General features: G+C 42.5%; 1 protein-coding gene across 1 annotated transcript in view; it reads left to right on the top strand.

Annotated features, from left to right (window-relative positions):
• Nucleotides 1-16,411, top strand: part of Akap6 (A-kinase anchoring protein 6) — a 348,238-nt gene that overhangs the window by 103,697 nt on the left and 228,130 nt on the right. The window contains exon 3 of the mRNA XM_035445579.1: nucleotides 2,249-4,012. Within this exon, the coding sequence (XP_035301470.1) occupies nucleotides 2,249-4,012 (1,764 nt within the window). The remainder of the gene's footprint in view (nucleotides 1-2,248; nucleotides 4,013-16,411) is intronic.

Raw genomic sequence — 16,411 nt, 5'->3', positions numbered from 1 at the left:
AATATTCTGACATATAAAAGGACAAGTAAGTTAGATGAATGACCACCATACTAATTAGTTACTATTCCCCATTGAGATAAATAGTTAAATGAGAGCATGGATTTGAGAGCTTTCTATGAATGGTTCTGACTGAGGTGAGAGGCCTAAAATCTTGAAGTAAAAGCTTTAGGTAATATCTAAGAGGGTGAGGAAGAGTCTGATAGTTGAGATAAAATTGTAGAAATCTTTCAAGATGGGAATGCAAAGTTCTGAGGCAGAAGGGAGCCTGGTATGTTCAGAAACTGAAAAGGAGACACTGTGGTGGGATGCCACGGGGTAGCGGTAGGGGGTGGGGGAGAGGAGGGACAGAGGGAGAAAGAGAAAGAGAGGGAGGGAGAGAAAGAGGGAGGGAGAGACCTATTCATGTCTTGCCTTCTAACAGTTTGGACTTGGGGGAGAGGCTAGGGGAGGAGCCCACAGCTGGCACTGAGATTTTGGACTGGGTTGGTAGTCTAACAGAGCAAGGCCCTAAGAATTTTAAGCAGAGAATTAACAAACAGCACAGATTTGCAGTTTATAAAGTCCCCTGTGCTGGCAGCATGGATCACAAACAAACTAGCAGGCATGCCAGTTTAAAGCAATAGTCAAGGTTAGAATTTGGCTTCAGGCCTAGGCTGGTCTTAGTCACCAGGCCATAGTAACTTGTTGTCTTCTTTCTGATGTAATATAAACAAGGACATTAGTATGGATCTCAGAAGAAAGTGGTCAGGATAATGAAGAAGCAATAATAGGAAGCAGTTATCCCCACCTTGGGATGAGGAAGCCCAGGCCTAGGAAATGTTGTTTACTGTAATCATTTGGTTTCTCTGGATGTTTTAGAGGAAGAGTGTTGGGATTGAGAGACAAATACAAGGAGGATAACAGAAGGGAGAGAACATTCCAGAGACAAAATGAACATTCGAATAATAAAACCCCATATGGGTCACGAGGAGGCTGGGTCTCAGGATGACCTGGCTGAAGGGACACTGACTGGTCCAGCAGTTAGATGGGGGTCTGACATCATTGCTTTCACTCCAGTCTCCTTGCTAAGAGAACAGGGATCACCTTCACCTGCTTTCTTCATAAGCTAAGGGCCTAGACAAGCTAGGTAAGCAGAATTCAGTTGGTATCCTATATCGCCAGTTAGAAACCTCCTTGTTTTTCATATGATATAGAAATTAGCAATGAGACGAAAACCTCAATTACACAGTTAAAAGAGTATGCAGTGCTTATAGTGCTCTTGTTAGTGTGGAAGAATTTTGCATTCTACGGGCCCATTTGGAATCATAGATAATAAGCAATAAGAGCAGTCAGCAATTAACATGCAGTGTTGGGAGCGGTGGAGGGAGACACGATGCAGAGGAGGAGAGGGGGCAGGAACAATGAGGTTTGGACTTTCACTAATTTTCTCAAGTGTAAGCCGTGCATACCTTTAAAAGGTGGGGCCAGATAGAATCTGGTCTTTAACAGTCTCTGTTAGGTTTTTAAATTTTTAGTAGTTCACTTTTCCCGTGATTTGTGAATATATAGTTAACATTATTAGATTAATAAACTTAATTATTCTACTTAAAATAATTCTTGACTTAGCCACTGTGGTAGGTACTGAAGTGAAAACATAAACAAAGAAAAAAAGAAAGGCCAAAAACCCAGAGGTTTACAAAGATTCTACTTTCATGTTACTTTAACTAAAATCCTTAAGGTTTAACTAAAAAAAAAAAAGCTTATGAAGACAGGCCATGCAGTGTAGGTCTGTAGTCCTAGCTCTTCAGGAGGCTACTGAAGAAGGATAAAAAGTTCAAGCCTGACCATTGCAGTGGGAGTTCAAGGCCAGTCCCAGCAACTTAGCAACAGAAGTAAAGGGAAAGCTGGGGTCAGAGCATGGCAGTGGATTAGTGGGTCACCTTTCCAGAATGTGCATCATCCCAGTCTTCAGAGTTCACAAGCAACAAACAAAAGTGCTGAAGTGCTTTTGAAATTATTAACGTACTGTTTAAAACAGAAAAGACACAATGGGAAGTTTGGAGTTAGTCTCCACCATCTCTACTCTCTATGCCTCCGTTAAATTTCAGATACTTAGAAGGTGTAGATAAAGCAAAGTGGTAATTGGTTAATGTGCGTTTCTCTGGGTCGGTCCAGAGCCACTGAAACTGACTCAGATTTCATGCAGGATGCAGTTGTTAAGTGTGATCAGTGTTGCTCTCGATGAAACCATTGCTTTTGTGTGTTTCAGGGCCGGCTTGATTCTCTCACAGAAGTGGATGACTCTGGGCAGTTAACTATCAAATGTTCTCAAAACTACTTGTCTCTGGACTGTGGTATCACTGCGTTTGAACTGTCCGACTACAGTCCAAGTGAGGATCTGCTTGGTGGCCTGGGTGACGTGACTGCTAGCCAGGCCAAAACTAAACCTTTTGACTCTTGGAGCTACAGTGAGATGGAAAAGGAGTTCCCAGAGCTTATCCGAAGTGTTGGGTTGCTTACAGTGGCCGCTGACCCTGTCCCTTCCAGCTGTGAGACAGCCGCTGAGGAGTCACCTCAAGTGACTCTTTCAGAAGATAACAAAGGTGGGCAGGAGGAACACATCGTTCCAGCCGCTGGAGAGCAGCCGGGCTCAACATCAGGGATGTCTTCCTTTGGGGACACACTGACAAACCCTGCTGAACACCCTTCGGAGACTGCAAAGCAAGACCCCATTTCCTCTCCACAGCTGGGTGCAAAGAAAAACCAGCCTGTTCCTTGTGAAATTATGACTCCCAAGAGATCCATCCGCGATTGCTTTAATTATAATGAGGACTCTCCCACACAGCCCTCATTGCCCAAAAGAGGGCTTTTCCTGAAAGAAACTCGCGCCAATGAGCGGAAAGGCAGTGGTGGCAAGAGGCAGACGATTGACCTGAAGCCAGAGCTCAGCAGAAGCACCCCCTCCCTAGTGGACCCCCCTGACAGATCCAAACTCTGCTTAGTGTTACGGTCTTCCTACCCCAGCAGCCCTTCTGCTGCCAGCCAGTCCTACGAATGTTTGCACAAGGTGGGCATTAGCAATCTTGAAAACATAGTCAAAAGTCACATTAAAGAAATTTCTTCCAGTCTGGGAAGACTTACTGACTGTCATAAAGAGAAATCTCGACTGAAAAAGCCACATAAGACCTTGGCAGAGGTGCCTCAGTGCCGAACACCTAAACGAGGAACCGGTTCCGGAAAGCAGGCCAAAACCACCAGGGGCTCAGGGGTGCCGAGTGTGGTGCCTCCTGGGACTCCCAAAGCCACAGTGAGACCAGAAACGGATTCTGCCTCAGCATCATCCTCAGCTGAGCTGCGCTATCAGAGAAACTGGAGCGGGCAATCGCCAGCGCAGTCCAAGGCCTCCAGCTCACCCCCTTGCAGTCACAGCAGTGAGTCCTCTGTTGGCTCAGACAACACGAGATCTCCAGTTCCTCTTCTTTCACAGAACGAAAGTCAAAACGATGGCTCCCCAGCTCCAAGTCATGTCACCCAGAACGGTCAGGTGGTGGAGGCCTGGTACGGCTCTGATGAATACCTAGCGCTGCCATCTCACTTGAAACAGACAGAGGTGCTGGCGCTGAAGCTGGAAAGTCTCACCAAGCTTTTGCCTCCGAAGCCCAGAGGAGAGCCCATCCAGAATATCGATGACTGGGAACTGTCCGAAATGAATTCCGATTCTGAAATCTATCCAACATACCACAGCAAGAACACACACACAAGGCTAGGCAGGATGTCCCCAAGTTCATCCAGTGACATAGCTTCCTCTCTCGGGGAGAGCATTGAATCGGGGCCCCCGAGTGACATTCTCTCTGATGAGGACCTTTGTGTGCCCCTCTCAGGCATGAAGAAATACCCCGATGAGAAATCAGAGCGGCCTTCATCCTCTGAGAAGAGCTCAAGCCATTCTGTGACAAAATCAGCTTTAATTCAGAAGCTAATGCAAGATATTCAACACCAGGACAACTATGAAGCCATATGGGAAAGAATAGAGGTAAGGTTAAGTCTAATCTAGTGGTTTCTTGCCTGAGTTTGAGGAAAGATGTTGGGGAAACATTCACCTCCTCCCTACCCCATTCTCAAATACAGTTAACAAGTTTTTAAAATATTCTTTATCAAAGAAAGACATGGAAAAGATGTGTGACCCCCACATTTTGACATTCTGTCCATCCTAGGGGCCTTAAAATTGAAGTTATTGCCTGCTGTAGCATTCTGTTGATACTGCTCACACTGAACAGGGTTCCTGATAAATGGTGGACTGATGCTATTGGTGGAAAACAACTTGTAACAGCAGCTACACACATAAGAGCTTCCGGATGGATTGTCACCGTTCTCTTTAGTGCATTGTTGTTTGGGTAATTTTGTTTGTTTGTTTGGCTTTTCCAGACAGGTTTCTCTGTAGCTTTGGAGCCTGTCCTGGAACTTGCTCTGTAGACCAGGCTGGCCTTGAACTCAAAGATCTGTCTGCCTTTGCCCCCTGAGTGCACCTTCAGCACTTTTAAATCTTTTTTTTTTTTTTTTTTTTGTCCTAGAATGGTTCACCCTTCTCTAGTACCTCCCCTTGAAAAGAGCAAGTATCCTACTGTCCACCTCTGTTTTATTTCTCTAGTCTTCTTCCCTTTGGGGACCTCTGGGTTATTTCTAAGCCATTTCTCACATGCACTACTCAGGGAATCTGGGAAAGGAAATTTAATTTTGGGTAAATCTGCACCTTTGGAAGGAATTATTGGATGTGATAGAACCTTTGAAGACAGACATCTAAACTCTGCAATATAAGTTATGATTTTATTCTTTAAGAGGCATCTAAACCAAAAAGATTCACTTTCTCTAGAACTTTGTTGGAAACAGACCCAGTTAATTTGATCATTATTTTTTCATTGATATATAAATGTTCATACCTTGCAAAATTTGTTCAGCACTTTATTACAGGTAAAAGTCTTCCAGATGCACTTTTAAGCCCATGTCAGCTGTTATCCTAAGAGGATAGATCATCCATGCTTATTCCTCTTTATATCAGTGGAAACAGGTTGAGTGAGCCTATGATAGTTCTCCAAGCTAAACTGGCTGGATTGGCAGACGTACCAACTGATTGACATTTTTGCTTGGAAAGCCAAATTAATAAAGTAAAATTAGCATAAATATATAATAGTAACATTTTAAATAATTCTTACCTCGAGTATTTATGTGTCCAATCTTAATCATAATCTTAAAATATAAATTACAAGTGGGGTTAGTTAATTGGGTGTAATTAACTAACACTCAGTCTGGGACTGAGACAACAGGCAGTCTTCTCTCAAGCCCACACTCCAATGTGTTCTTACACCCCTCCCATATTTTAAGGGGGCTATCCATATTTTTGCATGGAAATGCTGTACACAGTAGGTGGAGAAGATATGGTGTCACTGGAAATTCTCATGAAGTCTTAACCCTTGTGTAGAGCATTGAATGACGTTTGGGATTTAGACCTGTAGAAGTATAGGAAGCATAAACTAAGCTGCAGGGGTCAGAATGGGAATGAACTTGGATATGGAGACAGAGCATTCCTAGCTGGAAAGTCTATCATCAGAAAGTGGAAGTTTCCACACCCAGAATAGACCTTGTGCTGCAAGGCCCTGCAGACCATCTCAAAGCCATCAGGAGGAAAGAGAGTAGTAATAACAATAACTAGTGTCTTAACCTCTTATACTGTGTTTGGATCTGTGACATGTGCCTTAAATGTCTTGCTCTCCTGATAGCTTAGGGGCAGGAATGACTTCAGATGCAGAACTTAGCACAGAATGTAGTAAAGAAACCAGCTCAAATTCTCAGGACTTGACCACAGAGCAGTGTATGCATAAGAGAAACTATGCCACCCTTGGTGGTGACCAGTGTGGCATCAATTTTAGGGGCTGCTGTGGTGCAGAGTAGGAAGTGGTTGTGCCAGAGAAGTTAGTGTGATCAGCAAAGCAGTTCGAGGCCTTGCTCAGCCACCAAAGCTTCTGGGGCTGCTCCCCCTTGTCACTCTCAAGTCTTCTGCCTTGTCTCCTCTGAGCCCCATGAAGCTCTGTGAGCCTTCAACAGAAAATTAACAGTAAAAAGTTAAATCAAGACACTGAAGCAGTTTTTTTTCTGATAAGTGCATGAAATAGAATAAAAATAATGAGGAGACATTAGGGAAGGAAGTGCCTAAAACAGATGGGCTTTGTCATAGTTAAAATTAACCTAGTATAACGTCTGGGCCTATATGGCGTAACTAACATGCGTGTACAAGCTCTGGCCTGAAGGGCAATTCTAACTCAGGCCTGTTTATTCCTACTGATGTTTTGTTTGCTGGTTTGCTTTTTTGTGCCATTTTCCCTTTGAAGTGCTGAGCTATCAAACCTAGGACTGCTAGCCTGTTTGGGACGGAAAATATGTAGCCTAAAAAGAATGAAGCATTTCCTGTCTGATCTTTTGTAGCACAAAGTTCCTGGCCTCTGCTCTTGATGGAGGAAGAAAGACAGAAAACCATTTCTGATTAGCATGTATTGTATGCCAGATCCTGCAGTAAATCCTTTCCTTTATTTTGTATACCAACCCTAGGAACACCTACCTGTCCCATTTTGCAGATGCCAAATCTGAGCATCAAATGCAAATGATGGGCCTAAAGTCACTGAGCTGCTCACTGTGAGGGCCTGAGGTCACATGGCCAATAACTGTAAGGGCCTAAGGTCACATGGCTGCTAACTGTAAGGGCTGGAATCTAGTTGAGGAGCTAGGTAGAGGAATTTTGTTCTCCCTGTGAGATAAAGTGAAATGACAAGTATTTCAGACAGTAATCATATGTATAGATTACAAATCTGCTTATCAGGCCCACAGAAGCACTTGCAGGTTAGTGAATGGACAGTGGGTGCATTTCACAATGACTGTGTGGGAAACAGCATTGTCCAAAGTTCGAAATTCTTGGATCTATTGCAACAGCAGAGTAATTCCCAGGAGGGTTGCAGACTGCAGCACTGGGTGGCAGCACCCCAGTGACCATGTCCAGATAAGCATTCCCTGATAGACTACAAGGCCTGCTTCTCACCTCCCAGGGCTCCAGATAGCACTGTCCTGGAAAATGCATGGTTCTGTTGGAGTCAGTGACACCAAATTGATAGATGTGTGCCTTAGGTGGGTCCATTTCTGCACACGAATGCAAATGTCTTCAAACACCAGATTGTGGTATCTTGGTTATAGTTAAATGGCTCAGCTGTTGTTGTATCTTGCTCTGGAAGGCACCTATAAACCAGTTTTAAGAACTTTGCTGCCAGCTGGGGATGTCATTGTTTGTAAATTATTTTGGATTCAGAGCAGCTCTTTGTAACTGGGCTGTATGCAATTGTCATCATTGCATGCACTGGTTTTAACAATGATTTTCCCACAGTAAAGTGGGTATAGACAGGGCCCATCTTTTCAAACTTCATGTTGGTTATGCGCTGGCATATCCATGGTGACACCCTGATGATGGCAATCATAACATAATCATTTTGTTTTCTTTCCTTTCTGCTTTTCCTTTGTTGTGGTTACCAAAACCACATAACACAGCTTGCCATTTGAGGCATACAGTTCAGGAGTGTTGGGTGAAACAGTTCTTCAGAGAACTTTCCTCTTGTGAATCTGAAACACTAGGTCAGTGGTTCTCAACCCTCCTAATGCTGCAACCCTTTAATACAGTTCCCCATGTTTCGGTGACCCCAACCATACAATTATTCTCGTCACTACTTCAAAAACTATAATTTTGCTATTGTATCGATCATAATGTAAATATCTGTTTTCTGATGGTCCTAGAAAACACCTGTGAAAGGGTTGTTCAACCCCAAAGGGGCCACAAACCACAGGGTGAGAACAACTGCTTAATGTCCCTAAGCAACTCTCTTCCTTCTTGTCCCTTCCTCTGGTTTTACGTACTCTGGCAACATTGTCTACATTAAATGGTGACTGACTTATTTCACTTAGCCCAAGTCCAAGTTTTGTTCACATTGTCCACCCAGATAAGTCCCATAGTCTGAAACACAGTGGCATCTCCTTTTCACAGCGAGATGTAATGACATGTATAATAATTCACCGGATGCTACACATTTGGATGCTTCCTCTGCCTTGAATTAGCATCTTTCATTGTCTTTGTGACCAGATACCTGACAAAGCAGCTTAAGAGGAGAGGGTTTGTTTTGGTACATACTTAGAAGGGACACAGCCTGTGGCAGGCATCAGGCAGCTTCATGACAGGGGCTCACGTGCCTGGCTGGGACTCCTTTTCCCTTCTCAGCAGAACAGGGAACAGACTGCAAGCTGGATGTATGGACCATTTCCCAAATCAAGGCTCTACCTCCTTAAAGTTCCACAACCAAAGCAGCCACCAAGTGGTGACCAGGAAGGAGTTCATGAGCCTATGGGGGCCGTTTCACATGCAAACTCTGACAGCAACCCCCTGGCCCTCATGTTAGTGAGAACAAACGCTCTTAGGTGTTGGCATCCATCTCTAGTAAGAAGGCACAGGGACATGCAAGCACTGGGTTCTGCTTGTCACTGCCGTCCCACTCGGTGTTTGCCATCGTGTCATGCCAGCTTCTTCTCCCACAGTTCTAGCGTCCCTTGTGTCATCTGTTGTGCCTGTGCATTTGCTCTCGTCTTTTTATCTTTTCTCTCTCATTCCTGCTTCTTTACTCTTCTGGACCTAGTGTTCACTCCAGCTTCGGAGAAGGAAAACCTGAGAGGCGGCCAGCTTTCTTCTATGGACGTGAAAGTTTCTCACCTCTGCTCAGATGGTCCAGATCACAAGGGTGTTTCGGGAATGAACCTGTGTGTTATTACTACTGGGAGAGGAAATGTCTTGCTGTAGCTGCTGTTTAGAATGCCGCATAAAAAGAGGGGGCTTTAAAGTTAGAACGATGGGGAGCTAGAAAGGAAATTTGAATGCTAAATGTTTGCATAGCAAAGCTCCAAAATAAATCTGTTTAATGAATGCATGAAGAACTGAATGAATGAGCGAATGCTTCATTAAGTATGAGCTTCTTCTAGACTAAGGTTGCAAACTGAAATGACTCGGAGAGACAGGGTGGATGATGTAAACCAGTCATATAGGAAGCATAAATGAGGGACGGTAGACTGATTCAACAGGAGGCTAGACAGCACATCTACAGGCAGCCCCTCCCAGCTTCCGATGACATTTGCATGGGAATGAGACCTTGTATGGCAAGATTAAAAAAAAAAATAAGTAGGAAAGCTACATTTTGTGTGACATCTCCCAATTTTAAAATTTGAATCAGAGCAGGTTTTAAAACAGACCCAACAAACACATTCATGGGAAAGATTTGGCTTCAAGTCACTAATCTGCAGTGTTTGAGGGGAAACTGCTTAGGATTTTTGGCACATAGGATTGGTAGATTCGAAAAATTAATCTGGCCCTGCTTTGGACCTATGCCTCTGAGCGCACTGATTTTCAGCTGCGGCTGCTCATTATAAACATTTGCGGTCATTCCAAACATCTCTATTCCAGGCTTCAGCCCGGAGCAATTAAGTCAGAATCTGTTGGTTATTGCTTCACAAACTCTCCCAGTAGGTGTGGCAAGATGCCGCAGTGGGTAAGGGTGCTTGCCATGCTTGCAAACCTGGAGACCTGAGTTTGATCCTGAGACCCATTAAAAGAGGACAGAGAGAATCGATTCCACAAACTGTCCTCTGACCCCTATATACATACTATGGTACATACATATACACACAATAGTGATTTAAAAATTATTGAAGTTCTTCAAGTACTGCAACGTCCTGTAAAGTTGGAAAATAACCCTTTAAGGCTGTTTCTGAAGGGTTTTTTTTTTCAGTAGGCTGGTAATGTTACCACATAACTGTGTTGATGATTTGCTATGTTCTTGTGTCTGTTTTAAAATAAGAAAGTGGAGAAAGAGCTGATTGCAGAGTTCGAGTTGGAATCTGGGGACTGGGAAATGTACGGATTTAATGAATGGTTCATGGGGACCACATGAAGTTAGGTTACCCAGTTAAATGTTATCTTAAATGCCAATGCTGTGGCTGTAATCCAAGCTGAGAATTCTAAATCAACACAATGGTTTTAAAGATAAGCCCACAAAATTCTCTTTAGGGATAATAACAAGTCTTCAGTGTGATGTATTTGTAGCAATGCCAGGAGGGAAAAGCAGCTGTGCATTAATTCTGCTGATAGATTTGTTGAGTGTGTCAAGGTCACTGTTCAAGGTTGGTTGAGAAGAACTGCAGATTAGAAACAAATTCCTTCTTGGTTACCCAGGAGGAATGCATCTGTGCAGACTTCGGTTTCTGCAGAGCTTTCTATGGGCCTTGACAGTTTATTAGTGATGACCTAGCGCCATCGTGAGGCAATGCTAGGCACTGCACCTGGATCTCTCAAAGTTCACAAATTTAAACAAGATGGAACTATCAAGGGGACGCGTGCGCGCGCGCGTACTTTACTTGGTATGGAAGGGCCGTGATTTGGCAACATCCTCAGGTATAAATATGATTACACTAGCAGAATGCATCTGAAATTCAGGTTTACATTTTTAAGACACTTAACTTTGGAGAGAAGGAGAGGAAGATAGAGATATGGTTAAAAGTGGAAGAGGGGAGAAAGGGAGGAGGGAAGGAGGGAGTGAGGGAAAGAGAGACAGCACCACAGTACATTTGTTGACATCAGAAGACAGCAGACAACTACTTTTGGGAGTCTCTCCTTCTGCTTTGCTGAGACAGGGTCTCTCTTTTTCGGCCTTTCTGTGCACGCCAGGCTAGCTGGCGCAGGCGCTCTTGGGTGACTTCCTGTCTCCACCTGCTAGCTCAGCATAGGAGCATGGTGTTTATGGACAGGATACCTCTTCCAGCTTTTGACATGATTTCTGGGGACCAAACTCAGAACTTTTATCAGGACCAAACATCAGGCTTTTATCCATTAAGCCATTTTGCTGACCCACATTTTAAAAATGCCATTAAAGCAATGTCTAGGACACCAGTGAATTATTCTCTTCTCCTAAGCATGAAACAATAACTTCTCAATACTGTGGATTTAGAAGGACATAATTACACATGTGAACAAAATCTCTAGCTTTGTTGCTAGCTTGTAGAATTTCAGGAAAGATTTCAAATAGTCATTCCTTCTATACTTTACCACATTTAATTGATAGAGTGTATTATATTACATCTTTTATTAATTAATAAAGGACAGGAGAGCTCAAATCTACACAATGACTTAAAGGTGGGTGTCTGGTTTTAATTCCCTGCCCTGCTTCTTATGAACACTTAAGTCTCCCAAAGTTTACTGTAAAAGCTTTTGTGATAATGTTTGTTTTTATTTCTTGATATAGAGCCTAACTTTGTAGCCTAGGTTGGTGTAGAACTCACTCTGTAGTCCAAGTTGATCTCAGACTTGTGGCAATCTTGCTGGCACAACCTTCTGAGTGTTGAGATTACAGGTGACAGCCACCATGCTTGGGTGAACTTTGTAGTTTTGAGATGTGATATATTTTTGTCACACCACTGTCTTTATTGTTTTATGAAATTCCTGCGATAAAGGCTATACAAATGTTGATCTTCATGTTATTATGGTTTTTATCCCATGAATCTAAAGAATTGGCACCAATTACATTGAACAAAACTAGAATTAGAACCTTGAACCTTGGTCTCTTTCTTATCTCAATTTTGAAAAATAAACAGCAAACACATTTAATTGATTGACATATATATGTCAGGAGTTTTATATAAGGCTGGCTGTGAGAAACAGCAAGAGAAACCACTAGTTCTGTGTAAAGTAATCATTGGGGCATGCCATTTCAACATGGCTAGCTCTGTCACATGGGATTCTGCATGAATTTCTCTTAGAAAATCTTAATGGCATGTGCAAGCAAGACTGTGACAGTAACAAGCTGGAAAGTGTGACACTCTTCACAATGTGTTCTCAGCACTATAACATGGTGGGAAACAGACATCTGGGAGGAATTGAACCTGGCTACAGTTTATAAGATGTCCAAAGAGGGACCAATGATGACAGGAAGGAAGTGACTGGCCCAGTAAGAATTAGACATGGGTTAATATGAATTTATGTCAAATAGGGTCAGGTAAATGTACCATATTGGAAATACTCATCTTGGCAGACTTGCCTTTGCAATGTCCAGCAGGACTGTCGTTTTGTCCTCTGTTTATACATCGTAGGGAGAAATCTTCCTAATATGTAGGTTCTATGTCAAGGTCACACATGATATTGGCCTGTGTCTGAGCCTGTGTCTGAGTCCAAAGCAGACTGGCTGGGAATGTTCACTGTGAATAAAAGCCTTATCAAGGAAAGATGCTGAAGTCAAGCTGGAGAATGAAGATGTTGGCTTACATCCCAGGAAGCTGGTGACTCAATCTGGTTCCCATGTGAAACACTGACCTTCATGCTTTAGCTAGTAGTAAAGGAAGTAATTGTATTTTATGCTTTCTTGAGTGCATTAAGAAAATCATATTGGCAAAGTATCACATATGGGTGATGTTCTGACTTGGTTTTTCTGGAGACTCTTCAGAATTACTTGCATGAGTGCTTGTGTGTGTGTGTGTGTGTGTGTGTGTGTGTGTGTGAGAGAGAGAGAGAGAGAGAGAGAGAGAGAGAGAGAGAGAGAGAGAGAGTTGGGGGAGGTATATTACAATTTACAATTTAATACCTTAACTTTTTGTTCCTTTCTGACCCCCAAATTAAAGATGACATAGTTGATGAAACATTTTTGCTATGATTTCTTTATTTTCTGTAGCATAGGGTAAATCTGTATTTCTATATTCAAAATACATATTTAGATTTGAATTTTCATTTACAATGTAAAGCTTCAGTAAAGCTATTTTCTTTGCCCTAACCTCACTCCATCCAAAATGTTATATCATTTGTTACATTGTGTTTAAGATACTCCTGAAAAAGGTCTGCTTAATGAGGTGTAGGATCTGTAAAAAGTCATTCTGTGCCCCAATGTTCTGCTGACACATTCTACCTGGGAAATCAGACTATAAGGACTCCTAGAAGAGTCCTGCTTAATATGTAAATAAATAAAAGAACATTCAGAAGCACAGGACTTTATCTCAAAGGGAAAGTCACACTTGGTGGGAGAAGATTTGTGAGCAATGTGTTAGTGAGCAAAAGGCTTCCCTGGTGCTACATGGTTGTAAACCATGATGCCTGAGAAGTGGGGTGGGCTTTGGAGCCGTATGTCTAAGCCAAGCCCCATCTTACGCTCTGGTGTTAGACTTAACACCTGTAAAATATAATTACTAACCCCAGTGTATGCAGAATGAGGCAAGAGGATCATGAGTTTAAGGCCATTCTGAGGAACACAGGGAGGTCAAAGCCATCCTGTACATATCAAGACACTCTCAGAAGAGTCCCACCAAAATGAAATAGGTACATGGCATAAGGTTATGACAACTAAATGTGTTTACATGTCTAAAGAGCCCGACATACTACTTACCATTCTCTCACCTTGTTTTCTCCTCCATCTGTTAGTTGCCAAGGTCACTTTTGAAGTCAGTTTTCTACGAGATCCCCACCCACATTGTTAAAGTCTACCTCTGCCACATCTTAGGACCTATCCTGGCTACCCCAGTTTCCTATACCTCTTCTTTGTGAGACTCTGGGCCTCCTGCCATGATAGATTATGTTTATATTATATTAGAGCCAATTTCTCCCTAATTGGTCCAATAATTTTAGCTAATGCACTGCTCTGTCATCTTAGGAAGTTTATATAGAGGAATTTATGCAATGACTATGTGTTCAGACAAACATAAACAGCATCCTAGTTTATAATATTGCCACAGAGCAACCTTATAAATAATATGTATTTATTTATTTGTAAATATGAATATTTATAACATTATTTATAATTACATACTTATAAATAATTCCCACAGTAAATTTAACCAGAAGGAGGGTGATTATACCATATTATGTACAGAAAGGGGGAAAAGCCTCTAATAGTTTTAGAATTGTCCATCAAACTTTCTGAAAAGATACTGGAAAAACAGCAATAAACTGGGTGGCTCTTGGGAGAGGAACATTTAAGGTGGCTCTTGAAGGACAGATAAGTAAATTGCAAGACATTGAGAGAATGTGGAGGAGACACCAAAGATCAGTTCCCCATCCAACCCTAAGTGAAAGGGTGAGCCACACAGACCTCAGTGTGAGGTCAGGAATGAATGCCACTCACTTTGCTGGCCTCACATTATAGCCAGATCCTGCCTCTCCAAGTCCAGGAATGCTTCCTGTTAGAACATCTTGCTCCTGCTTCCACTGCATCTTGAGTCCTGCCCTTTGCCCACGATCATCACTAACCTACACGTGGTGCTGAAAAGCTGCTGGGACAAGTCAGTCCTGCCCTTTACCCAGGATCATCACTAACCTATGTGTGGTGCTGCCCAGTTGCTGGGTCTTTATTTTTAAGACCGCAAGGGATTTTAGAGAGATTTCAGTTTGGTTTATGTAGAGAAGTTTCACCATCAACTTAAAGTCACAACCAGAACCACTGAGGCATAATGAGGACCTTTGGTGTCCAGCCCCACGGTCCTCTTCAGGGTTCAGATTGTATGCTACCACAAGCGAAAGGAACTTAGGGTATTTGAGGGTGAATGAACTCTCTCACACGGAGCTGCTCCAAACAAGTCTCTTTATTCTTCTGCCTTTATTCTAATTCTCCTGTTCTAATTCTAATTCCTCTTTACAGGAGGTTTGGGACAATAAAAAAAGTTACAAGAATTACCTCTCATTGGTCAAAAGCACATTCCTAGGATAAGTGACGAGGAGCTGAGCCATTTACCGTGGCAACACAAGGTTCCTTGGTTATAAGAGTAAGACTGTGACAAGATGAGGTAGGGGCACAGTGCCCAATGACAAACTCTGAGACATAGATCTATTGTCAGCAAACTTGGCAAGTGAAGAATTGGCATGCTTTTCTTAGGGTTCTTTGTGTAGCAACCTTGGTTAGACATCTGCGACTCTGAGATTGTGCATAGCTGTAAAGTCTTAAACTGACACTCTATTTACAAAAAGCCCTTAGTCTAGTTTGAACTTGCTCTGAGGTGAAAAGGTGAGCTAATCATGTGCAGTTAGTCTGAGCAAAAGGAACAAAGAAGCTTTTAAGTCTCTCCAGTCCTCATAGGACCATGTATCTAGTTTAGAAGCATGCCCTACTACATTTTCTATATATCAAAACCATGCATTCAATAAATACTCATCTTCCTGACCATCCACAGGTATATGTGCCCATAAGATTACGATGTAATCAAGAGATTACATATACACATCACATGAGATTACACTCTACAATGCAGGTACTGGGGAGACACCAAACTGCTTTAGCAAAAGAGAGCAACAGCTTCCAAAGTAGATGGTCCTGCAGGCCTTGCCTGGACAGGATTAACCTCCATCAGAATCACACCTCTGGTGGGTTGACATTTGAAAACTAGTCACATGCTGTAACTCTCACATGGGCTCTAACACAGACAGACAAAGCTCAAGGAGCTGGTGTGAAGAAATTTGAGTGTGCTGCACGTTTTTGGACATCACAACACAGAGCAAACACAGTGAGTCTGCTGTTTGTACCCTGCTCCTGGGTGATCTCATCTATGCCATAGTCTCCAGCACCACTTGCTGTTACTGACTATATCTTCCTGCAGAGTCCCAAGCTTGCAAACTATCTTCCTTGCTAGACATCATAAGTGAGTGAGTTCAGAAAAGAAAGTTGTGATCACTAACATGTTCCCAATTTTTCTGTGAACCACTTGTGGACTTCCTCTTCCTTCTTTCAAGGAAAGGTAACTCCTACCAAATTAGGAAGTTGGCATTTATCTCAGACTCTAACAACTTTATCCTCTGCTGTTGTCAATTGGTCTTGTCCATTCTACCCTCTAGCATTCTCCATAAACTGTCAAAGTCTGTCCATGTTCACTGTGCTGGTTAGTTTTGTCAAGTTGGCCCATTCTAGGGTCACCTAGAGAGAGGTACCCTTAGCTGAGGAATTGGCATTAATTGTCCTGTGGCCATATCTGTGGGGCATTTTATTGAATCTTAATTGATGTAGGAAAACCTAGTCCACTGTGTGTGGCACTATCCCTAAGCAGGTGGGCCTGGGCTATGTAAGAGAAGTAGCTTGGTAAGCTAGAGGAAGCAAGCTGGTAAATAGCATTCATTGTCTCTGCTTTAGTTCCTGCCTTGACTTCCCTTAATGACAGACTCTAATCTGTCAGCTAAATGAGCTCTCTCTATCCAAGTAAGTTTTGATTTGTGTTTTTATCACAGCAATAGAAAGCAAACGAGGACATTTAACATTGTATATTCTATGTTCACCAATTTTTCCAGTAATTTATAAGCCTAAAGGAATTTTTAGATCAAAAGTTTGGTTTACCTGATCACACA

This window comes from Cricetulus griseus, chromosome 5 (assembly GCF_003668045.3).
Source record: "Cricetulus griseus strain 17A/GY chromosome 5, alternate assembly CriGri-PICRH-1.0, whole genome shotgun sequence".
Classification (NCBI taxonomy): domain Eukaryota; kingdom Metazoa; phylum Chordata; class Mammalia; order Rodentia; family Cricetidae; genus Cricetulus; species Cricetulus griseus.
This window is presented reverse-complemented; position numbering and strand designations above follow the sequence as displayed.